The sequence below is a fragment of the Vulpes vulpes genome, chromosome 14 (assembly GCF_048418805.1).
Source record: "Vulpes vulpes isolate BD-2025 chromosome 14, VulVul3, whole genome shotgun sequence".
NCBI classification, from domain to species: domain Eukaryota; kingdom Metazoa; phylum Chordata; class Mammalia; order Carnivora; family Canidae; genus Vulpes; species Vulpes vulpes.
This window is the reverse complement of record NC_132793.1, coordinates 87,402,433-87,428,594: the sequence shown is the minus strand read 5'-3', so window position 1 is coordinate 87,428,594 and position 26,162 is coordinate 87,402,433. Positions and strand designations below refer to the sequence as shown.

The window sequence follows — 26,162 nt, the reverse complement described above, 5'->3', positions numbered from 1 at the left end:
GTTATAAAACTCATCATTCTTGACTTCGATATGTGTCTTCGTGCATAATATCATTTACAATATAAATACCTGAGGTTTCATTGATTGATTTTTAAATACTTACAGCTTGAGCTTCCTCATTATCAAACGTAAGCAGCTCTAGAGTGGAATCCCCTTCAAATGGACGGTCCAAGTCCCACAATTCACCATTTACTTTGGCTACAACTGTGCTTTCAGCCAGTTCTGGACTAATAAGAGAAAAGTCACTTGGGAGTTATCCTTATCACATGCTACAATGATTCATTAAAACAATAGATTAGAATAATTTCCAGGGTTGGGCAGCCCAGATGGCTCAGCGGTTTAGCGCTGCCTTCAGCCCAGGGCATGATGCTGGAGACCCGGGATCGAGTCCCACATCAGGCATCCTACATGGAGCCTGCTTCTCCCTTTGCCTGTGTCTCTGCCTCTCTCTCTCTCTCTCTCATGAATAAAGAAAAAAATCTTAAAAAAAAAAGAGAACAATTTCCAGGGTTGCTTGTTTTTCAAGTGAATAGAAAGTACAAAAGTAAATTAATAGCGCATATTTTTAAAAATTTTGTAACAGTTATTTTAAATACAAAAGTAGTATACACCCACTGTAAAAACAAAACAAAATAAAATAAACTAACAATTGGAAAACAGAGAAAGCATAAAAAATAAAATAAAAATACCATGTAAATCTTACTGCCCTGAAATAACTATGCCTAACATTTTGATGCATGTCTTTCTAGGCTTTTTCTACATCCACCCCTCCTCTTCTTTTTCTTTCTCTCTCTCTCTCTCTCTCTCTCTCTCACATACATTTATTGTTGTTTGAAAACTACTGACAAAAATAATATATTAAAACCCTGAAAAGCACAGAAAAGCAAAAGAAAAAAAAACCCACCCTCAATCCCACCACTCAGAAATTACTGTTAGCATTTTGTTGTCTGTCCTTCCACATTTTTTGATAAATATATACACCAATATGAAAATCTAATAATAGTACCATTCTGTTTATGTTATTTGGTAATGTAGTTTTTAAACTTAGTAAGTTACATATTTTCCCTGACCATAGACAGACTTGAAAAACACACTAGTTACCAGCCGCGGCAGAACCAAGACTTGTTAACTGAACCCTCTATAGCTGGGCATTTTGGTTATTTCTTTGTGGAGTTTTTTTGCTTTGTTTTGTTTAACCAATGACAAATAATACTGCAGTGAACATTCTTGAACACGTATCTTAGTTCCAAATCATTTTCTCAGGAAAAAAATTCATGAAGTAAAACTGCTGAGTCAAGGAAAATGAGCTCTAATGATCTCTGTTGGAGGATACTGCCCAATTTTCCAACCAGGAAAGGAGCAAGAATACTTTTTTCTCTGTCCCCTTGTAATGCCAGGTACTATGAGACCATGTCCTCTTTACCAGATAATGTGTTAACTTGCGTTTCTATAACTTGAATGGCAGTACAGTGCTGCGGTTAAGAGTACCTGCTCTGGTGTCAGGCCAACCTGGGTTTCAACACTGAACAATTAACTCTAAGCCTCAGCTTTTTCATCTGTAAAATAGGGATTTATAGGACCTTCCTCATCCATTTATTCTAAGGATGAAACAAGACATACTCATAATAAAAACTTCTTATTAAATGTTAGCTACTGTTACTAATGAAGTAGAAATTTATTTTCATTTTTACTGGCTGTGTAGACTGCTAGGGGTTCTCCACACCCATTCTCTCCTTCTGGTACAATAGTTTTCAGCCTTCCCTGCAGCCAGATGTGGCCATGTGACTAAGTCTAGAAGCAATGGATTCAAGCAGCAGTGGTCTGTAGCATTTCTGCATCTCAGCCTCAAGAAAACAGAGAGCCCTTCTCCATCCCCTCCCTACCTTCCGCAGACCACAGTGCACATGCACTGTTCCCCTGGACCACACAGACAACTGCAGTGCTGTACATGCCTACAGATGGTCCCCCGACCAAATGACCAAACGGAAGGAATTCAAATCTTCAGTTTACTTATGGAGAAGTGCTGCCCTGCCACGCCAGCTCCCACTCCCCCAGACTGTTACAGGAGAGAAACTTTGGTCATATTTCAAGTCACTGAATTTTTGTTGGTCTCTCTGTTGCAGCATCTTAGCCTGTATCTTAACTAATCCAAAAAAGTAAGGACCTGGAGGTGAGTAACAAAAACAAAACATGTGGCACTGGCTTAGCAAATGGGCAGCAAGATATGGGAAGCCAATATCCCCTTGTGGTGTCATATATCTGATAAATATCAAATACTGACAGATATTTGATTTAAATAGTTGATAAAATATTTGGTAAAGTTCTGAAGGGAAATTAATGTGCTTACAATGCCTATAGCACATAAGGAAGCCATCATAAGAAGGGAGAATGTTGGCAAATGCTGAACAGCTACTGCAGCTTTTTCAAAATACCAGACCAAGCTGGGCCTGGGTGAGAACTACTAGGTTTGTAGGCAGAGATGGAAGGGAAAGGGCTTTGCCAAGAGAGGCTCTGCCTGCGGCCTGTAATCCAAACTGACAAAGAGTCCAGAAATGTAAGGCTGTGTAAGACTGGAGAAACGGTCCTTTGTCCCAAACAGCAGGAGGGACAGCTCTTCTCAAAGGCCACATGTCAAGACTGACAGTAGGGGCCAGGCCGAGGGCAGGAATTGGAGAAAGGGTGCTGCCCTCTGACATCCTATTGTTTCATATGACCTCAGGTCATTAAAGTGAGGGACAGAGGAATGGACCAAGCACAAAAGCCAGGGAAGAAAGGGGGTGAGAAGTCTTTGTCTAGAATTCCCTAAGCAAGATTACTTCACGTGGAACTGATTAGAAGCAAAGAGACTGGAAGCCTACTATGCTGGAGAGAAGGGTACTTGCCAAAGGACAAACCCAGCTTACAAACACCTATGACTGTTTGATCTTTTTTAAAGAAGCTCTGAGCCACCAAGTGTGCACCAGGAGGAATTGCATGGTACCAACTGTACAGCCCCCAGGACAAACTGCCCCACACTCCAGATGTGGCTAATGAGGATAGACAACTACGAAGCTCCCAAAGAGCAAAATCAGAGTCTTTACAGGACTGTGGACAAGAGGACTGCTCCCAGAAAAACAAAGGGTGGCCAGATGGGCTGACCCAACCACTACCTGCTGCCAGTCTGGCCTCACAATCACTGCCAGCAAGATCTGATGGCTTCTTCTACACTACCGTATGCCCTATCACTCTTTCCTCTTTTTCCCAAATACACTTCAGTTGTAATGGTCTTTTGTGTATTCCACCACTGAATATAAACATGGGGTGGGCAGCCTTGTCTATTAGCTTATTTATTGCTAAAGCATAAGGGGCCAGCCTAATGAAGTATTTTGCACATCCCTTGAAAATCCTACACTGTCAGCTTGTTGGGACCTAGAGTTGTCCCACCTGGGGAGGGACTGAGTGTGGGGGACAATGGAAAAGGGTCTCAGATTTCTGGATGTCCCAGGGGCACACTGTGGCAGATGCTGTCCCCTAAACCATGCTTCCCCTCTTCCATGGAGAGAATGCGTTAGCTGGATGTGTGGCTGGCCAGCAGGAGTGACATTTCCATTCTCTTACTGCTAGGGGTGGTCAGGTACCTAAATGTGAGCTAATAGGATATTAGAGGAAATTAAAATGTGCCACGGTTGGGGTCTGGGCCTTAAAGCATCACTGTTCTTCAGCTGTTCTTCCCCATGCCTATAGGCAAGTCCATAGGTGCATGGACTCAACTTCCACCCCCAAACATGGACAAACTGTACCTAGTGCAGAGCACTAAGAGCAAACAGACAGAAGGAACCTAGGTCTACAAATGACTGCAAGGACCAGAGACAGCCGCCAGTCCAGGCTGATGTCATCTGTCAGGTGAGAAAATGTGATGTCTTCCTTATTCATGCCATGGTCTTCAGGGGTCTCTTGTTACAGCAATGTGGCCTAACTCAGAGGTTCTCAAACTTGGACTTGCATCAGAAACTCCTTTAGGAGCTCAATAGATTGCTTATGAATTCAAGACGCATGGAGCAGGGCCCATGAATTTGATCTTCTAAGATCCCAGGTAATGCTCATGCTGTTGGTCTGGGGACCACACTCTCCAAACAATTCTTTCATGAACTACTATGAACTGTCCTTTGCCCCTTTTTTCTACACGATATTTTCTTTTCTTTTTTAAGATTTTATTTACTTGATGGAGAGAGAGAAAGCACAGCAGGGGGCAGTGGCAGAAGGAGAGAAGCAGGCTCTCCACTGAACAGGGAGCCGGACCCAGGGCTTGATCTTAGGACCCCAGGATCATGAGTTGAGCTGAAGGCAGATGCTTAGCCAACTGAGCCACACACGCATCCCTCTACAAGGGTGCTTTCTTAGGATATATGGGCATGTATAGAATTACTGGGTCCAAGGTTAGCACATTTTTAAGGCTTTAAAAGTCAGAAAGAGACTGGACCTATTTATCTGCCCTCCAGCAGTGCCACTTTCCCGAGACTATCAATATTAACTGCTATTCATAAACCTCAGACAAATCGAGAACACATAATTTTCGTTTACACTTCTAAGACAATCTGTTCTTCTGTTGAAGTTTTCATCTTTTTCCTATTAATTTGAAAAACACTTAGGGAGCAATCATTTGTTTTATATGGTACATTTTTACCACATTTGTCATTTCCTATTTTATGTGTCATTTTTACACATAGCCATTTTTCTTAAGTGTTTTATTTCGTGCACTGTTTGAATTTGTCCATTCTTTCTCTAATGATTTCCACTTTTTATGTTATGCTCAGACTCCCCCAGAGCAGGAATAATCATCTATTGCAATAAACTCTCAGTTACCCAGGAGAACAGGCAGTATAATTTAATAAAGCTATTAATTTCTCATTTATTTTATATCCAGCCACCTCACTGAACCCATACTCACTCAGATAGTTTTTCAGTTAATACTATTCTCTAACTCACTTTTTAAAAAAGAGCCCAACACACAGTCCAACTCACAACCTTGAGATCAAGACCTGGGCTGAGATCAAGAGCCTGACACCCAACCAACTGAGCCACCCAGTTGCCCCCTCTGATTCATTTTAGAGCTCCCTCCTTTTTCTAACCGCCTGAGTTGAATTCTTAGTCTGTTTCTTTTTCTTCTTTCTTATTAGAAATGCCTTCGACACTACAAATCTGTTTCTGATCACTATTTTAACTATATTCCATAGATTTCTGATACATATTCTCCTTTTTAAGTACTTTCTAAAAATTCTGGAGTTTTTATTTCCTTTTACCTGAGTTATTTTGAAGAATTTTCAATTTTCAAGTTTTTTTCTGCTTTTTCTATCATGTAATGTGTATTGAATTCAAAACTGATTTCATTTTATTCATGGAATATGTGAACTTTGCATTTCTGCATTTAATTGAGGTTCTGAGAAGCCAAAAACACAACCACAGGTGTTGAGAGACCTCTGTCTGTAGATCACAGGGACTGATGAGCAGCCACTAAGTCCACCTCACAGTGTTATTATTTAGTCACATTTAACCCTAATGTTTACCTATTTGACCTGCCTAAAAACTACCCAAAGGTTAAGATACTCCTTAGTATCTGTAGTTTTGTATTCTGATCTGATGCTACATTATTTAACTCACTTAGTTTTGAGCTATAGCTTGAGCAGTTTTTGAGCTATAGCTTCCACAGAATTATATTTAATGCTAGGAATACACTGTCTATTTTTGATGATTTCGGCCCTGAATTCTGGTGTCCCATAGTAATATTATGATCACTGCTTTCTTCTTACCAGGTTTGCGTGATAAAGCTTTGCTCATCTTTTAGTTCTGGATAACTTCACTTTTTAGACATTCCTACAATCCCTCTATAATGAAATGTGACTGTAGGGTTTGTAAGCTGGTACCCTGTGGAAATGTATATTATTGAGAGTACAGTGAAGAACCTGTTCTATTTTCCCAAGTTTGAACAGGTTTCTTCAGTGTAGGATTCCTCAGGCTCTAATATGCCAACATGCAAACTGACTCTCCATGAAGAAAAACTTATTTTTTGCCTCAAAGCCCGTTTTTCCCAGCACATTTATTCATCTCCCCTGGAAAATGGGGGAACAGGTTAGGAGGGGCCGTTAGAGTGCAAGATATGATAAAAAGGGGAAAACTACAACTTTAACTAGTTTCCAAAGGAAATCTGAAGATTTCAATTGTTAAAAAGGCTTGCTTTTTAAATAGTGAAAGTTTATTTAAGTGGCAATTTTGAGCTATAGCTTCTTTTTATTTTTTTAAGATTTTATTTATTTATTATTCGTGAGAAACACAGAGACACAGGCAGAGGGAGAGGGAAAAGCAGGTTCCATGCAGGGAGCCTGACGTGGGACTCCAGGATCACGCGCTGAGCTGAAGGCAGCGCTAAACCACTGAGCCACCCGGGCTGCCCTGAGCTATAGCTTCTATAGAATCATATTTAATGTTAGGAATTAACATTGGTCAAAATAATATAATTTTACTAATATCTAATTTCTAGGAAAGTCAAAGTACTTATTCCAGAGTTGATAATAGCTCTAACATACCTTCAATCTATAATAAGTTATTTTGTACATTTCTAGAGGCACTTTAATTTTCAGAGTATTTTTTATATGCTGTATTTCACTTAATTTTTACAACCTCATTAATGGGAAAATTGCGTGATAAAAAGAAACAGGCTTGGAAACCTTCAGGGATTTTTCTAACTTGATTGGAAGAATCACCCATGGTTATTTACTGATGGGACAATGACCTGACTTGGAGTCAAGTCCAGGAAAAGATCTGTAAAACCTCAGGGCACCTGGGTGGCTCAGTGGTTGAGCATCTGCCTTAGGCTCAGGTCATGTTCCTAGGGTCCTGGGATGAAGTCCCGCATTGGGCTCCTTGCAGGGAGCATGCTTCTCCTTCTGCCTGTGTCTCTGCCTCTCTTTCTGTGTCTCTCATGAATAAATAAAATCTTAAAATAAAAAAAAATCTGTAAAATGTCATGGAGATATCTTGATGATGAACAAAGTCAATGTAACATGACCTGTCAAGTATTAGATGTTTTTCTCTACCATATATTATTATTACTTTAAAATGTGGACATTTTATTTATTTATTTATTTTTAATTTTTATTTATTTATGATAGTCACAGAGAGAGAGAGAGGCAGAGACATAGGCAGAGGGAGAAGCAGGCTCCATGCACCGGGAGCTCGATGTGGGATTCGATCCCGGGTCTCCAGGATTGCGCCCTGGGCCAAAGGCAGGCGCCAAACCGCTGCGCCACCCAGGGATCCCAAAATGTGGACATTTTAAAGAAGAAGAGATTTTACTCTGGTATTCAATTACTTCTTTAAATTCCCTCTTTAGAAGCCAGAGGGAAAAAAATTAATGATATTTAGTTTATTCAACTGAGTTAGAAAAAAATATTTTTGCAGTCCCTAGGGAACACCCTGCCACCAAGTTCTGGCATAATACTGAATAACAAGTATCTTCTCCAAACTATGGTTTACCTAATTTCAGTGGCCACTTGATAAGGTGTTGTTGTCCAGACTTCGCCTTCCACTGTTTTCCCACCAGCCACTCTTACTGTGATCACATTGCTTGTATTCCCCTTTTTGTCATTAAGGGCAAATAAGAGCTGATAGTCTTTCTTCAATATTTCATATAGCTTCAATCTTTCCTTTACAAAATCTGGTTGATTATTTCCCTGAAAGTCATCAGAATACAAAGAGGTTAACATACACAGCCTACTTTTTTTATACCTGTTCTACACGCTCTCTGCACACCCGAGGTCATTTCCAACTCTCCTTCTGGTCACTTCCCACCTCCTCCTTGGGTCTCAGGGTCCAGCTCAAAGCCTACTTCTTCTAACTGCATCTCCCCCTGACACATGTTTAATGCATGGGTGCACACAGTCCCACAACTCAGCACCTACCCATATACCCCCCTACTTTCTCTGGTTGTCTTTCCTATTTATCTGATCTCAACCAGACTGATCCCTCTGAGGCCAGGTTTTCCTCCTTGGCTCCTGCCAAGTGTTTATGCTCAAAACATATTCTGGTGGTTTTAATGAGGTAGATGGTAGCTAATTTCCTTAACAGAAAAGAAAAGCTATGCTATCTCAACTTAAATTGACAAGGGGCACTTAACTCTAGCTGTGTGGCCAGCTCATCTTGAAGTTAAGACACATTGTAGCTAAGGCTTGCAAGGTTTTAAATATACTACAAATGTCATAATTGAGTTAGGAATTACGCTTTAATTAAAAATCCAGGCAATTAACTGTATAAGCATATTTAAATTACAGGTAGTATTTTACATTATTTAGACAGCAACAACTTACCTCACTCTCAGGCCTGCTTTCCTCCTCCTCCGTTTTAGTGTTCTTTTCTTGGCTTTGACTCGAAGGAGGCTGAGAAATAAAGGTAAATTATAAATAACTCATCCCAATGACAAGAAAGAGGAACACATCAGAAATGTGCAGAGCAGAGGGATATGCTAGCAGTCAGCAAGGCTCCCACACTGGAGTTCTGGCTTCCCTGACCACCACCACAGCTCTCCATGGGCAAGTCATTTTCTTCTTGTCTGTGCATTTTCACACACTCTGGTTAGGTACATTTAACACATTTTGCTCTCTAAAGTTCTTTCCCCTAAACCTTAAACAGATAATATCGCTGGGAAATGGTTGTGTAGCTGTCCACGGACTCTAAATGCACTGTTTCAGGAAGATGCTGCCAGTGCACCACAGTTACCGTTGGTAAAGAACACAAGAACATCCCACAGTCTGAGAAAGCCTTTAGAACTTCAGAAAATGTATTATTTTACACGAAGATGATCTGTCCTTCAATGGACCAAAATATTAAATCACTAGATTAAAGAATAACGCTAAATGTACAGATCTCAAGAAGTGAATAACACCAAAAAACCCAAAACCACCTGTCATAAATGAACCAGCCATTCATTAGACAGGATGGAAGACTTTGTTTATGTAGCTGTTGGTCTTCCTGCTAAGGAAAGAATAGTGAGTTTTACACACTCCAGCATTTTTTTTCAAACGAAGGAAAATGCTATTTTTGCTACTGAAGAAAATACGCGGCAGGCAATTTCCTGGAAGAGCTGAGAAACACCGTCCAGCCTGGCGACGCCGGGAACACCGGGCTCCGCAGGGTGTCCAGGCGCCTCGGCGGTTCCCAGGCCTCGGCAGGTGCACAGCGCTGGCTCCCGTCGTCGCCGCCCGCCCGGGACTCTGGGCCGCGCCCGCCCCGCTTCCCCGCAGCGAGGTCCCCGCAGCGACCCCGCGCCCGGTCACCTGCGCGCCGGCAGCCGCGCGCCCGGCCTCGGTCCTCCCCGCCGCCCGCGCCGCGCTCCCCAGCGGCGCCCGCTGGCTCAGCTCCTCGGCGAGGCACAGCCGCAGGCGGCACAGGCGCTGGCGCAGGTCGCGGTTCTCGGCCCGGAGCTGCGCCACCTCCCGCGTCAGGCACGGCCCCTCGGCCTGGCCGCGGTCGGGCGCGTTCAGCTGCTCGTCCCTCAGGCGCTGCACCTCCGCCCACAGCCAGCGGATGTCCTCCTCCTGCCGCTCCAGGCGCGAAGCCACCGCCTCGGCCGCCATGGGGGCCGGCTCCCGGGGCCACCGACGCCGCCCAGGTGGAGCAGCTGCGGCGGGGGCGGGGCGGGGGCGGGGCGGGGGGTCAGCCGGACCTCGGCGGTCTACGGAAACCTCTGGGAGGCGGGGCGGCGGGGGGAGGCGGGGGGAGGCGGGGGGAGGCGGGGCGGGGAGACCGGGAGAGGCGGGGGGCGGGTGGAGGCGGGGCGACCGGGAGAGGCGGGGGGCGGGGAGGGGCGGGGAGACCGGGAGAGGCGGGGGGCGGGGAGGGGCGGGGAGACCGGGAGAGGCGGGGGGCGGGGAGGGGCGGGGAGACCGGGAGAGGTGGGGGGCGGGGAGGGGCGGGGAGGGGCGGGGAGACCGGGAGAGGCGGGGGGCGGGGAGGGGCGGGGCGGGGGGGCGGGGCGGGGCGACCGGGAGATGCGGGGGGCGGGGAGACCGGGAGATGCGGGGGGAGGGGCGGGGCGGGGCGACCGAGAGAGGCGGGGGGAGGCGGGGAGACCGGGAGAGGCGGGGGGAGGCGGGGAGACCGGGAGAGGCGGGGGCGGGGAGGGGCGGGGCGACCGAGAGAGGCGGGGGGAGGCGGGGAGACCGGGAGAGGCGGGGGCGGGGAGGGGCGGGGCGACCGTGAGAGGCAGGGGGCGGGGAGGGGCGGGGCGACCGGGAGAGGCGGGGGGGCGGGGAGGGGCGGGGCGGGGGGCGGGGCGACCGGGAGATGCGGGGCCGGGGAGGGGCGGGGCGGGGAGACCGGGAGAGGCGGGGGGCGGGGAGGGGCGGGGCGGGGCGACCGAGAGAGGCGGGGGGAGGCGGGGAGACCGGGAGAGGCGGGGGGAGGCGGGGAGACCGGGAGAGGCGGGGGCGGGGAGGGGCGGGGCGACCGGGAGAGGCAGGGGGCGGGGAGGGGCGGGGCGACCGGGAGAGGCGGGGGGCGGGGAGGGGCGGGGCGGGGGGGGCGGGGCGGGGCGACCGGGAGATGCGGGGGGCGGGGAGGGGCGGGGCGACCGGGAGATGCGGGGGGCGGGGAGGGGCGGGGCGGGGAGACCGGGAGAGGCGGGGGGCGGGGAGGGGCGGGGCGGGGCGACCGAGAGAGGCGGGGGGAGGCGGGGAGACCGGGAGAGGCGGGGGCGGGGAGGGGCGGGGCGACCGGGAGAGGCAGGGGGCGGGGAGGGGCGGGGCGGGGGGCGGGGCGGGGCGGGGCGACCGGGAGATGCGGGGGGCGGGGAGGGGCGGGGCGACCGGGAGATGCGGGGGGCGGGGAGGGGCGGGGCGGGGCGACCGGGAGAGGCGGGGGGCGGGGCTCACTGCGGGGCTGGGACGACAGGAGCCGCGGGGAGGCGGGGCCACGGCGAGAGGCGGACGACAGGGAAGGGCGGGGCGATTGCAGGGCTGGGGTACTGAGGTTGGGTACCCACGCCCGCGGTGGTCAGGTTGCAGACTGCTGTGGGGCCTGAGTAGGCTGACCATGCTTTCAGGGTTGGCCATGAATATCACCATGCGTTGGCTGAATTGTCCAAAGTCTTGGGACGGCTAACATCTCCCTTTCCAGCGTGGCTCTTTCCTCTTGGGAAATCTAGCAGTCACCATTCCTCCAACTTGCAGATACATTCCGAAAAGTGACTATTGAGAGTCCATCTTCTTTGGCTTTCATGACAGGGTGACCAAGTGCAGAGGCCGCTGGGCCCCGGGCGCACAGAAGATCTGTAAGAAAAGTTCAAGCTGATGGGCAATTTCTAGCTCCTAGCTCCCGGCTAGCTAGAGCAAATGCCACAGACATCTCTGTATAACACATAACTGTGAGCATGAACCTTCTTCCTGTAATAGGAACACAAATTAATTTTTACTAACATTCTTAGGACTTAGAATGTGGCAAATCCTGCTTTAAGGTCTTTATAAATATTAACTCCGTAGAACAAAAGTAACAATTGTCCAGTAAGTTGATGGATAAGCTGAAGCACGGAGAGGCTGAGTGGCTTGACCAAGGTCACACAGCCACTGGAATGACAGAGCTGAGGTTCAAACTCTGACAATCTGATGCCAGTGTCTTTTTTTTTTTTTTTTAAGATTTTATTTATTTATTTGAGAGAGAGAGAGAGAATGAGCTGGGAAGAGGAGTAGAGGGAGGGTGAGAAGCATCCTCCAAGCTGAGCAGGGAGCCCAATGTGGAGCTCCATCGCAGGACCCTGAGATCATGACTTGAGTCCTAGGCAGACATTTAACCAACTGATCCACCCAGGTGCCCCTGATGCCAGTGTCTACCTGCTGAACACTGTGGTGCCTTTTGACACTGGTAAAATTTAGTTGAACATGTCATATGATGAGAAAGAGGCAACAAATGCCATCAGAATTCCAAGATGGGAGAGCTTACTTAGTTGGACTGATGATGTTAATACAGAGAACAATTGCTGTGGAAAATAAAGGTTGGCAGTTATTAGAAAGGTGGAGAAGTGAATGAAGGCCACTCTGGGAGCAGAACTAGCATTCCAGGGGATGAGGAGGCAGCTAATTGGAATAAGCTAACTGGAATCATAAACAGCTGCCAGGAGGAAATTCCATAAAATCTGGCACTGAAACCACTATATCCTTCGATTCCCTTTCCCGCTAAGCTTCTGGACAGAGTTACACAGGTTCACTGTCTACACACTCTTCCCATTCACTTCTCAACCTGCTGCCAACTGCTTCCTGCTCCTCCCATTCTGCCATGATTTACATGTTGTCAAATGCTCCAGCATTTGGGTCCCCCCAAATTTTCTCCAGCTCCTTCATAATTTGTCTCTCCTGGACCTCCACCCTCAATCCCTAGGCAACTAGTGATCTACTGTCACTGTAGATTAATTTGCATTTTCTAGAGTTTTCTATAAATGGAATCATACACTATGTACTCTTTTTTTGGCTCCTTTCATTCAGAGTAATTTTGAGCTTTACCCATGTTTTTGTGTGTATCTATTGTTCATTTCCCCACCCACCCATGGTAGTATTCCATTGTATGACTATACCATGATTTGTTTATCCATGTACCTGTTGTTGGACTTTTGGGTAGTTTCCAAGTTTGGGCTATGATCTACCTGAACTCAGATGAGTTCACTAGGTTACTGTGGTTATTTCTTCAGTTTCAGAAAGCAGGGTTTGAACAGATACACTCAGCAAACTGCAGAATGTCCACAGTGGTTCCCTGACCCACGGACTTAAAATTCATGCTCTTGCTCTCTGTCATTATCTCTCTCTTTCTCAAATAAATAAAAATAAAATCTTTAAAAATAATTAATTAATTTTTAATTTTTTAAATAAAAAATGAAAAGAAATAAACTAAATTCTCAATTCAAAACCTCAAAAAATAAAGGAAAGCAGGAAGCACATGAAATAATAAAGAAAGAAGAAAAAAATTCATGAGCTAGAGAACAGAAAACCTTTCATTCAGATTAGTAAATCAAAATCCCGACTCTTTGAAAATTAATAAAATGGACAAGCCACCAACTTCCACAACCAAAAGAAAGAGAAAAAGCATAATATGCAAGATAAGAAAGGATACAGAGAAAATAACTATTGATACATAAAGAATTTAATAGATTATGAGAGACTACTTTTTGTACCTCTACAAATAAACTGCAAAACAAAACAGAATGGATAATTTCTTAAGCAAATAAAGTTTACCCCAGCAGAAATGGATACCTTAGATATACCAGTTTCCATAGAAGAAATAAAGTTCTATCAAAGAACTACCCCACAAAAAGCATCAGGTCCAGATGATTTTTCAGGGGAATTCAGTTAAACCATTAAAGGTCAGAGAGTGGGATCCCTGAGTGGCTCAGTGGTTTAGCACCTGCCTTCAGCCCAGGACATTATCCTGGAGTCCCACATCGGGTTCCCTGCTTGGAGCCTGCTTCTCCCTCTGCCTGTAACTCTGCCTCTCTCTCTCTCTCTCTCTCTCTCTCTCTCATGAATAAATAAATAAAATCTTTTAAAAAATAAAAGTCAGAGAGTCTCTGTGCTAATAAATTGTCACTGAGCATGGAAAATAAAGAAAAATATTTAAACTGTTCTTTATGAAGTAAGTATAACACTCATACCTAAACTTGATAAAGATAGCACTAAAAAAGAAAATCAACATCACTTATGAATGCTGATGCAAAAATCTTAAATACAATGTTAATGAAACTTAACAGGGTTCTATGCTATGTAAAGAGAACAGTATATCACCATCAAGTGGGATTGATGCCAGAAATAAAATGATTTGATGTTAGAAAATAGATTAATATAAATGCATCACATTAGCCTAAAAAGAAAAGCCATATAATTATTCCATAGGTGCTGGAAAGGCTTTTGGTAGATTGCAGCACTCATTCCTAGTAAAAGCTCTTGAAAAAGCAGAAATGTGTATATAATCATAAATGTGATTATTTTTATATATTTTTAACATGATTATATATACCTTAATCATAAAACCACAGTTTTACTTAAATTCTTACTCAAGAGGGACACCTAGAGATATTTGCCCGAAAGTCACAAACCAGACATGAATGTCCACTTACTCCACTACCATTTAATATTGCTATGGAGGTATGAGTAAATGGAATCTGGCTGAGAACACTATAGAAGAACAAGAGGGAAAGAAAATAAATTATCTATATTCAAGATGACATGATTACATACGTTGAAATTCTAGATTATCAATAATAAAAGTAACACAAAATGTAAAAGAATTCGTCCAGATAAAAGGGTATAAGGGCAGCCCAGGTGGCTCAGTGGTTTAGTGCCACCTTCAGCCCAGGGCATGATCCAGGATCGAGTCTCACGTCAGGCTCCCTGCATGGAGCCTGCTTCTCCCTCTGCCTGTGTCTCTGCCTCTCTCTCTCTCTGTGTCTCTCATGAATAAGTAAATAAAATCTTTAAAAATTAATTAATTAATTAATTAATTAATTAATTAATTTAAAAATAAAAGGGTATAGAACTGGGCACCTGGGTGGCTCAGTCATTTAAGTGCCAACCTCTTGATTTTGGCTCGGGTCATGACCTCAAGGTTGTGAGATCAAGCCATGGGTTGGACTCCAAGCTGGACAGGAAGCCTGCCTAAGATTCTTTCTCAGGCACCTGGGTGGCTCAGTGGTTGAGTGTCTGCCTTTGACTCAGGGCTTGATGCCAGGATCCTGGGATCAAGTTCCACATCAGGCTCCCTGCAGGGAGCCTGCTTCTTCCTCTGCCTGTGTCTCTGCCACTCTCTCTGTGTCTCTCATGAATAAAAAAAAAAAAAAAAAAAAAAAAGATTCTCTTTCTCTCTGCTCCCCTTCTACCCCAGCTCGCATGCTGTTTCTCTCCCTCTCTCTCTCTCTCTCTCTCTCTCTCTCTCTCTCTCAAAAAAGAATAAAACTAAAGTGCAAAAATCAGTAGTATTCACACACATGAGTAATATCCAGTCAGAAGGTACAATGAATAGGAGAATCCCATTTACAGCAAGAGCAATGAAGAGAATATATGAGAAATGAGGCAGCAAGAAATACAGGCATATCTCATAGATATTGCAGCTTCAGTTCCAGGCTCTCCAATGTAGAGAATATTCCAATAAAGTGAGTCAAAGTTTTTGGTTTCCCAGCGCATATAATACTTATGAGTACTCTATACTGTAGCCTATTAAGTGAGCAATAACATTATATCTAATAAAAAAAACCAATGTAGACACCTTAATTTAAAAATACTTTATTTCAGAAAAATGCTAACCATCATCTGAGCTTTCAGTGAGTCATCATTTTTTGCTGATGGAGCATCTTGCCTTGACATTGATGGATGCTGGCTAATCAGGGTTGTGGTAGCTACAGGTGGGGGTGGCTGGGGTGATTTCTTAAAATAAGACAACAATCAAGTTTGCTGCTTCAATTAACACTTCCTATTACTTGAACACTTAGAGTTAATAATTAAAATTATTTATTGGCCTAATTTCAATGTTGTTGTGTCTCATGGCACACGGAAGCCCGAGGAGAGGGAGAGAGACAGGAAAGCAGCTGGTTGGTGGACCAGTCAGAACACACACAACATCCATGTTAAGTTTGCCATCTTTTATGGCTGCAGTTCACGGTGCCCCCAAATGATTACAGTAGTAACATCAAAAATCACTGATCACAAGTCAGCATAACAAGTATAATAATAAAAAAAAATGCTGGAGGGGCATCTGGGTGGTGCAGTAGGTTAAGCATCTGACTCTTGATCTCAGCTCAGGTCTTGATTTCAGGATCATGAGTTCAAGCCCCGTGTTGGGCTCCAAGCCTAACATGGAGCCTACAAAAAAAGAAAGAAAGAAAGAAAGAAAGAAAGAAAGAAAGAAAGAAAGAAAGAAAGGAAGGAAGAAAAAGCTGGAAACACTGCAAGGTTTATCAAAACGTGGCACAGAAACACGAAGTGAGAGATGCCATTGGAAGGATGGCACTGAGTGACTTGCTCACCACAAGGTTACCACAAACCTTCAATTTGTAAAAAGTTCAATATTTGCAAAGCAAAATCAAGTAAATTGCAATAAACAAGGTATGCCTGTACTCAAAACTTATATGAAGAATATTCTAAAACACTTCTGAAAGTCACAGGAGACTTGAGCTAATGGGAAAACATTCTCATTCTTGGTTAGGCTCTCGCAATATACTTTCATGTCAGCCCACTCTCAGTTTATTTATAAATTCAATGTGACTCCGATAAAAATTCCAGTGATCCTTTTCAGGAAACTAGAAAAGCCAATTCTAACATTCACATGAGAAAAATAAACACAAAAGGATATCTAGGAAAACAATGGAGAGAAAGAACTACAAGGAGAACTAGTCCTCTTACTGGATGTTAAAAATACTACAAAAGCTCTAAACAAAAAATATGGAAGTGGCACATGAATTGACAGATATTTCTAAAGCACAGAGAAGAAAGTGCAAAATTAGATCAAACTTCATACAAAACAACTAGTAGATGATCAAGGCGGCATCTAAGCAAATATGGTCATTTTAAAAATGGTATCAAGGTGAAGGGGTCAAAAGGTATAAGCTTCCATTTATAAAATGAATCAGTCGTGGGGTGTAATATACATGACAATACAATTAATACTGTATTATATATTTGAAAATTGCTGAGAGTAAATCCTAAAAGTTCTCACAAGAAAAAAAATGTTATAACTATGTATGGGGATGGATGTTAGCTGAATTTACTGTAGTGATCATTTTGTAATACATACAAATACCAAAGCAATATGTTGTACACCTGAAACGAATATAATGTAAGTCAATTATACATCAATAAAAAAATTTTTTCGGGCAGCCCGGGAGGCTCAGCGGTTTAGCGCCACCTTCGGCCTAGGGCCTGATCCTGGGGTATAGGGATGGAGTCCCACGTCGGGCTCCCTCCATGGAGCCTGCTTTTCCCTCTGTCTGTGTCTCTGCCTCTCTCTCCTTGTCTCTCATGAATAAATAAATAAAATCTTTAAAAAAAATTTTTTTAAATAAATTTTAAAACCTCAAATTGGAACTGGGGGCGGGGTTGGTTTAAAAAGCTATTGAGAGGGATCCCTGGGTGGTGCAGCGGTTTGGCGCCTGCCTTTGGCCCAGGGCGCGATCCTGGGGATCTGGGATTGAATCCCACGTCGGGCTCCCAGTGCATGGAGCCTGCTTCTCCCTCTGCCTGTGTCTCTGCCTCTCTCTCTGTGTGTGTGACTATCATAAATAAATAAAAATAAAAATTAAAAAAAAAGCTATTGAGAGGGATCCCTGGGTGGCTCAGCGGTTTAGCGCCTGCCTTCAGCCCAGGGAGTGATCCTGGAGTCCTGGGATCGCGTCGCACATCGGGCTCCCTGCATGGAGCCTGTTTCTCCCTCTGCCTGTGTCTCTGCCCCTCTCTCTCTCTGTGTCTCTCTTGAATAAATAAATAAAATCTTAAAAAAAAAAAAAAACAGCTATTGAAGGCATTATCAGATCCACCAGACAAAATTGAGAAAGGAATGGTCTATTGGGTAAAATATCTAATATGATACTATGTTACTGTGAATTTATGAAGTTGATAATTGTTCCAAAGCTACCTAAGAAAACATCTCCATTCTTAGTAAAAACAAGCTGATGTTATTCAGAGGTAAAAGATCACAACGGTGTATGTAATTTAATGTCCAAACAGTTCAGAAAATAGAATTATAGAAAGAGAGCAAGTGACAAGCAAAGGGTAAAATGTTAACAGCTTCTGAAACCATCCATCAGATGATATCCCTCCCCTGGGTAAAGCCTTCAGGAGCTCTCTCCTGCAAATGGAAGAAAATCCAAATTTCTTATCAGGACCTACCAGGTCAGCAAGACTGAGCCTCTGATAGCCTCTACAACATTATTCCATGACCCCCATCCTATAGCCCCATGCACTGGTCCATGGAGCCCTCACTTATCCTGCCACTGGGATTTTGGTAGTATCTGCCACTGCTTGGCAGTATCTTCTTTCCACGGCAATATCTGACTTCTTTTCATCCTGGCAGCTTTAACTTATGTGCCACTTTGCCTTTTTTTTTTTTTTTAAGATTTTATTTATTTGACGGAGGAAGAGAGAGCACAAACAAGAGGAGCAGCAGGCAGAGAGAAAGGGAGAAGCAGCTTCCCCGCTGAGCAGTGAGCCCCACGTGGGGCTTGATCCCAGGACCCTGGGATCATGACCAGAGCTGAAGGCAGGTGCCCAGCCATCCAGGCACCCTACCATCTTTGTTTTTTTTTTTTAAAGGTAACTCTACTCTCATTTTTCCTCAGCTTCCTTTTCAATTATATAGTAATAATTTGTCTACTTGACTTTTTTTTTTTAAGATTTTATTTATTTTTACATGAGAGACACACAGAGAGAGGCAGAGACATAGACAGAGGGAGAAGCAGGCTCCATGCAGGGAGCCTGACGTGGGACTCAATGGGGTCTCCAGGATCACACCCTGGGCTGAAGGCGGTGCTAAACCGCTGAGCCACCTGGGCTGCCCAACTATTTTTTTTTTTTTTAAATCTCTATGTGCACCTCCTCTCTAGAGTAGGGGTACTATGTGTCTTATGCACCATTATTCTAGATCACACACCAGCAGAAAGTTGTCATCCAAATAAAGAAAATCTAGAATATGGGATGCCTGGGTGGCTCAGTGGCTGGGCATTCAGGTTATGATCCCAGGATCCTGGGATTGAGTTCCGCATTGGGCTCCTCCTGGGGAGCCTGCTTCTCCCTCTGCCTATGCCTCTTCCTCTCTGTGTGTCTCTCATGAATAAATAAATAAAATCTTAAAAGAAAAGAAAAGAAAATCTTAGAGTAAAAATCACTTGGGACAAAATTTAGAGCTGATAAAAAGCTCAGTGGGTGCCAGATGTTGGTGGGGGGGAGCAGGGATGAATGGGTGGATCATGGGATTTTTAGAGCAGTACAGCTATTCTGTATGATGCTATAATGATGGATGTGTATCATTATACATTTGTCCAAACCCATGAAATATACAATAAAGAGAGTGAACTCTAAGCTATGGACTTTGGGTGATGATAATGTAACAATGCAGGTTCATAATTGTAACAAATGTCTCACTCTGATAGGATATGTGACAGTGGGGAGGCTGTGTATGTGGGGTCAAGAAGGATGAGAACACTGTACTTTCATTTTTAAAAAATATTATTTATTTATTTATTCATGAGAGACACAGAGAGAGAGGCAGAGACACAGGCTATGGGGAGCCTGATGTGGGACTCAATCCCAGGACCCTAGGATCACGACCTGAGCCAAAGGCAGATGCTCGACCACTGAGCCACCCAGGTGCCCCGAGAACTCTGTACTTTCTGTTCTACTTTGCTGTGAACCTAAACGTGCCTAAAAATAAAAAAAATTTTTTTAAATTATAAAATGAAAAAGAAATGTTGTGAGAGACCACAACACGCCACAAGATGGTACTCTTTCCCTCTCAAGCTTCTACGCGGGGCACATTTACCATGATTGCTGGTAGTGAAGAAATTGCAGGGGTTCTTCTGTCCCTGCAGGTCCTCGTTCTTCATGAGGCTCAGCGCTTACCATATTGTCCCAGTTTGCGTTTTCAATGGATGTCTTAAAATGTCCTAATAATGTTCATTGTTATTCAGGTACACTGAGGCCAACAGATCAAGAAATCAATATTCAGGTATATCAGGGCCAAGAGATCAAGATCACCGCCGTTCAAAAGATCATTTGTTACAGTTCCCAAGTAGAGGGGGTTGCCACACCAGGCGGAACCACACAGGGAAGCCCCAGGGTATAGGTCAGGAGGTGGAAGGAGTGGGAGGAAGCCCTGGGAGAGCCTTTCTTGTGTTTTCCACAGGAAATCATTGGCGATTCAGGGGAAGCTGCTGAGGAGTGGCTAGTTTGAATACTTTCAGGGGAGCTCTGGGTCTAGGGGCTGTTCCTACTCCTCTGGCACCTGGTCTGGGGATGATTAGGGCAGAGGGATGCTGGCCTGGAATGTGAGCCTCTGATAAGAAGATACTTGGGGTGGGGCCTCTGGATTGGCTTGCATATGAAAGTCATACATGAAGGCTGGTTCTTTGCTCTCTCCAGAAATTGGCTAGCCCTTGGAGGGGCAGTCTCTCCAGGTCTGCCAGACCCCAAGATGCCAAAACATCAGAAACACATGGTTAATACAATGGAGTATGGTGACAGAAACTTACTTTCTCGACATCACACAAGAAGTCAAAAGCAAAGCCAAGAAAAGTCTTTTCTTGTGGCTACCACAACCAAATCACTCCGAGTTTTGACTTCTGAAAAATGAATCTCCCACCCAGATTCTGTAGAAAAATATCTAATTGCTTCTATAAACTAACCTGGCAAGAATATCATAATAACCACTAATCTTTTCATCAATTTCCTAACTGGAAAATGTAAGAGACCTTTGGATTTCCTTAAACTTTCCTCTTTACCTGCACCTGATTTTAGGATGACCTATAGAGAGAGAGGACACTCATGATACAGGTAGGAGAAAGAAGAACCCAAAGCCATAGTTCACTCACATGCACAGATGGAAAGAGAGTGTGGGCAAGCAAAGAATTGGTCACCTGCAGACCCAGCCAGGGACACTCCAGGGTTACTCCGGGGCCGGAGAGGTTCTGGGCAGGTGGAAACATGAAGGCTGACTTGGAGCAATTGAGTTATATCTGTGCAATCTGCAGTAAGTCATCACTTGTAACGGTGCTCCTGAGCCAGCAGTAATCTCCTCTTCTAATCTCTAATCTGGCTTCATTAAGTGGACACCGGGGTCAGATCAGAAGAGTGGGGTCATTCATAGAACTGAATCACTTAACCAAGTGATCACATAGAAGTGTTTGAATTTCTTAGGAAGAAGGGGACCATGCTACTAAGACATAGCACTCAGCACAGAGTTGAATAAAACTGAAACACCAGGAAACAACCACTGGCTTTGGCTACTTTCCTCTACCGTGTATAGTTCACTGCAAGGCCAAGTCTAACCCCAAACTAGGGTGGCAGGAAGACATGAGTCACATGGTTCCTGAAACAGCTTCCAACATCCTGATGAGACCATAAAATTAGATGATGAGTGTGTTGCTTTCATAATGTTGAAAACTACCACTTGTTGGGGGAATTTGAAAGGGGAATGATCGTTTGGGGCCAAGAAAAGGAGTTTCAGTGGAACAGGTAGTAGCCAGACTGTTTTTTCTTTATCTTTTAAAGTTAACGGCTGCCAGGGGCTAATCAGTGCAGCACAATCCTCTTAGGGCCACGCAGGTCAGCATGCGGGTTTAATCCAAGGCCTTCCCTCTCTCCCCAGATCTATAATAATTCCAGACAGCAGGATGAGTATGCCTGCAGGTGTCCGTGTGGTGCGGACGTGGCCTGCGGAGGCCCCGGAGGGAGACATTTCACCGGCTCTCTGCATGCCAAGATGGGTGAGAGAGGGGCCCGGTCGTGGTTCTATTATTGCGAGTCAACAGCACAGAGAGAAAAGGAGAAGAGGAACAAGCAGCTCTCAGAAATACTGATGAGTTACAGAGAGAGGATCCTGAAGGATTTCAATGTGAGCCAGGTGCTCCCACATTTGGTGTATGATGGCGTGTTCTCCTTGAAGGAGTACAGTGAGATCCTCTCTTGGGATTGCTACTGGAAGAGAGTGGAGACTTTTTTTCTCAAGCTTTGTTCCAAAGGTCCAAAGGCTTTCTGTGCTTTCTGCTCTCATCTGGAGGAATTCTGTCCTTATCTGCTCACCTGTTTTTTCCTTTATTACCAAGGTAAGAACATAGTTTGTTCTGAAAAGTAGTGAGCTTGATGATAGTCTAAACAAAATCTCTGGCACCCTACCCTCACTATGTTATAGTGAGCTTCAATACAGCATTTGGTTAAAAAATCCAATGCTGAGGCACCTGGTTGACTCAGTTGGTTAGGCGTCTGCCTTCGACTCAGGTCATGATCTCAGGGTCCTGGGATCGAGCCCCCATCCGGCTTCCTGCTCCTTGGGGAACCTGCTTCTCCCTCTCTTTCTGCCTGCATCTCCACCTGCTAGTACTCTATCTCTGTGTCAAATAAATAAAGTATTAAAAATAAAAAAATTAAAAATCCAATGCCTCTCTAAAATCTCATGATACAGAAGTAAATGTTTTTGATGCCAAATAAAACTTGATATAACCCCTGAACAACCCAGGGGATGATTTCAGTTGACTAATAGAAAAATATGTACCTTTCTTGTTTTAATGAGGACTTTGAAGTCAAGCCTAAAATATTAGTAAGTAAGGAAGCTGGACTGACCTTTCATTCTATCTATGAAGACACAGAAATGATGGTGCTTCCTCCAAATGTTGTCATATGACCTAGCAATTCAACCCCTAGGTGTAAACCCAAGAGAAATGAAAACATATACCCATACAAAAGCCCATGTAAGAATGTTCATAACAGCATTACTTAAATAGCCCAAAAGTGGAAACAACCAAATGTCCATCAACTGATGAATGTATAAATAGACTGTGGTATATCCCTAATGGAATATCAGTCTCCTTTAAAAAAGGATAAAGACCTGACACATGCTACAATACAACATGGATGAACCTTGAAAACCTTGTGTTAAGATAAAGAAGCCAGTCACAAAACCATATACTGCATGATTCCTTACATTGAAATATCTAGAATAGATAAATCCATAGAGACAGGGAGTAGATGAGTGGTTGCCAGGGGTTGGAAGCAGGGGGAATGCACAGTGACTGCTAGTGGGTATGGCGTATTGTTTTTAGGGGAGCAAGTGAAAATGTTGCAAAATTAGTAGTTGAGCACATCTATGAAAACACTAAAAATCACCAAATTTTATGACTTTAGAAGGTAAGTTTTATATGTGCACTGTCTAAATAAAGCTGTTTCAAAAAAAAAAAACCTAGCACAGCAGTCTTCTTAGCCGTTTCTCTTCTCTTAGCTTTCTAAAGAGAGCCCAATAATTGCCTATCTCAATTTCCCTACCTCCTAACTTTAAAAGAGAAGGGACCCTTTCCTGCTGAGAGGTTTGGGTTGGGCCATATAAAAGGAATGAAGAGTGGAAGAGGGGAAAGTGAGTGTGGGTGAGAAAAGTAGAGCAAAGCTGGATGCAAGAGGAGGGTTTGGGGGATACAGGGGCAGCAGGTGTTCTGAGCAGTGGTAGGAGTCATGGGCACAGAGGCTAAAAAAGGAATCCCTCTCTATGATGCTGTGGCCTGTGTGGGGGGGTACTCACTCAAGCCTTTGAGAATTGCAGGGCAGGATTTGAGCTGTTTTGAAGCAGTGTTTGGTTGTTGGTCTCTATTTATCCTGTAACACTTCCTCCAGACTGAACCATCAGGGTCCCAACTGGACATGTATTACATGGATTTTAGGATTTGTCTTAATGGAAAAATTATCCTTGGTTATTAAGATAGTTGTTGTGAATCATAGTCTTATTGTAACCTCACCTCTATATTGTAACATCACCCCTACCACAGCCCCCATGATGTTCAGTAAAATGGCTCATCCACTGAAAAAGTCAAGTTGATGAAAATGAATATTTATACATGGCCTTTTATTTATACACTATATTCAGATGTTGTCTAATTCATTCTTATAGCCTTAATGTAATATGTTTACCAGAGAAGTATTCATTTATGCATTTATTAATCCAATACAACATTATAGAGTACTATGACAAGATTACGGCAGAACTTCATTTTTTATTGCCAAATTCTTTATTTCTATTAAATATCTATAAAACATTTTTTAAAACTTTGATGAATATTTTTTCACAATGTAACTTAAAATTCTGGTAAGTCAAAAATAGCCTGAATTGTAGTAATCATTTCACTTTTCTAGGTAAGGGACAATTACAAAGTGAGGTTCCTGGATTTGCCAGTTAACTTTGCTTGTAAAGAAACATCTTAAAAAAAAAAGGAAGAAAGAAATCCTTGGCTGAGAAGAGAGAAGGAGAGGGCAGGGATATCCAGTGGCATTTATGTGTATCTTTAATATTTTAATTCTTTAACACATTCTGAAATGTATTTGTAAAAATGTTAGCACCTGTTAAGTCCAGAGTTAGAAACATGGATATCCATTATTTTTATACTTTTCTGAATATTTGAAAATATTTATAAGTAAAAATAAAATAGAAATGTTTAACATGAAAAAGACATCATCTGATTGTGGTGGTGGTTGCACAAATCTATACCAATGATAAAAGGTTATGGAACTATACAGCAGCCACACACACACACACACACACACACACACACACACACGCAAACCCACAAAAAATGAATGCAGGTAAAAACTAGTACAGTCTAAATCAATCTGAATTTTAGTATTACACCAATATCAATTTCCTGGTTTTGATTAATGTACTAGGGTTATGTAACATATTTATCTGTAGGTGGAAACTGATGAAGGGTACATGGGAACTTTCTGTACAACTTTTACAACTTTATATGAGCCTCAAACTACTTAAAAATAAAAAACTGTAGAGGTACCTGGCTGGTTCAGTTGGTAAAGCATGTGACTCTTGATCTTGGGATTGTGAGTTCCAGCCCCACACTAGGTGTAGAGATTACTTAAAAATAAAATCTTGATTAAAAAAATAAAAGTTGTAAATATATATATATATATATACAAACACACATACAGCAATAGCATTGTCAAAATGTAGCTAGAGAGATTATTTTTATTATTATTATTTTTTTAAAGATTTTATTTATTTATTCACGAGAAACACAGAGAGAAAGAGAAGCAGAGACACAGGCAGAGGGAGAAGCAGGCTCCTCGCGGGGAGCCTGATGCGGGACTCGATCCCAGGTCTCCAGGCTCACACCCTGGGCTGAAGGCCGCGCTAAACCACTGAGCCACCTGGGCTGCCCAAGAGATTATTTTTTAAATCAATTCTATTTTATTTTATTTTATTTTTTTTAATTTTTACTTATTTATGATAGTCACAGAGACAGAGAGAGGCAGAGACACAGGCAGAGGGAGAAGCAGGCTCCATGCACCAGGAGCCTGATATGGGATTCGATCCCAGGTCTCCAGGATCGCGCCCTGGGCCAAAGGCAGGCGCCAAACCGCTGCGCCACCCAGGGATCCCCTTAAATCAATTCTAAAATATTCCAGTTCCTTTGCCACTTAAACATCAGCTCCATGGGCAGCATTTATAGTTTTAGATTGACCTTTGTAGATGATTCTCTAGGTAATAATTCCAGGCTTTTAAGTAAAGGCTTGTTTCCTCTAACATTGGGTGATCCATCTGCTCTCCGTGGGGCTCCTTCTTTGTGGGTGCTCCAGAAGGGACTGCTTTATGATGAGCTATAATGACGTCCACCTTCAGCAGGAAATCCATTTCCTCTCACTGTGTGGAGGTAGAGCAGCTTGTATAAACACCAAGGAGACCTTACAGTAACAATACGAAAAGAGCCAGCTGCCATCACTAGAAATACATCCCATTAAATACATGTATCCCAGAGTGACTTAGTTGGAAAGGCTCCAAATTAGCAGTTATACTTTGGAGCACTCTGGAAAGGCAAAATGATCTAATCAGTATAAAGGTACAAGCAAGAGGTTAATGCATTTCACTCCATATTACCAGATCACAGGGCCCAGGAGCACTGTAGTGTTTCAAGTTTTATGTCCACATTTTAATATCGTTCATGGAACACATGGGCTGTTACAACAAGTTACTTGTGTCATCAGGAATGAAAAGAATGCCCAACATCCCTGACTACACAGGAGAAGCCACCACACTGGGGCAGAGGCTCAGCTCTACGGCAATTCCCACCCTGTAAGGTGACCACTGCATTTCTCTTGTTCCCACCCTTGTCCCATTGGGAAGAGGCAAGATCTAGAGTAGGACGGACAACGTAAGTGTGGAGTATACAAACAGACCTCAGGAAGAGCCATGCCAGTGGCATTCTTTTCCATAGTCTGTCTCTTGGGATGAGCCTTTCTACTATAATGTGATTCAATATGACAGCACAGATCATGACATGTCTGTACCTTGCAGTTTCAGGATCCAGCACTGGGCACATATGGACAGAATAGGGGCTGCCTTCTAGGAGCTCAAGGAGGAAAGGGACATGACAGGGGAGGTATACATGAGGGTGGAGGACAGGG

General features: G+C 43.8%; 1 protein-coding gene across 1 annotated transcript in view; it reads right to left on the bottom strand.

Moving 5' to 3' along the window:
• Nucleotides 1-9,684, bottom strand: part of TARS3 (threonyl-tRNA synthetase 3) — a 70,188-nt gene extending 60,504 nt beyond the window's left edge. Inside the window, exons 1-4 of the mRNA XM_072737107.1 lie at nt 9,306-9,684; nt 8,340-8,408; nt 7,510-7,706; nt 104-227 (exon numbers count right to left, since the gene is read on the bottom strand). Of these exons, the coding sequence (XP_072593208.1) occupies nt 104-227; nt 7,510-7,706; nt 8,340-8,408; nt 9,306-9,605 (690 nt within the window). The 5' untranslated portion in view covers nt 9,606-9,684. The remainder of the gene's footprint in view (nt 1-103; nt 228-7,509; nt 7,707-8,339; nt 8,409-9,305) is intronic.
• Between the last annotated feature and the right edge of the window lie 16,478 nt (nt 9,685-26,162).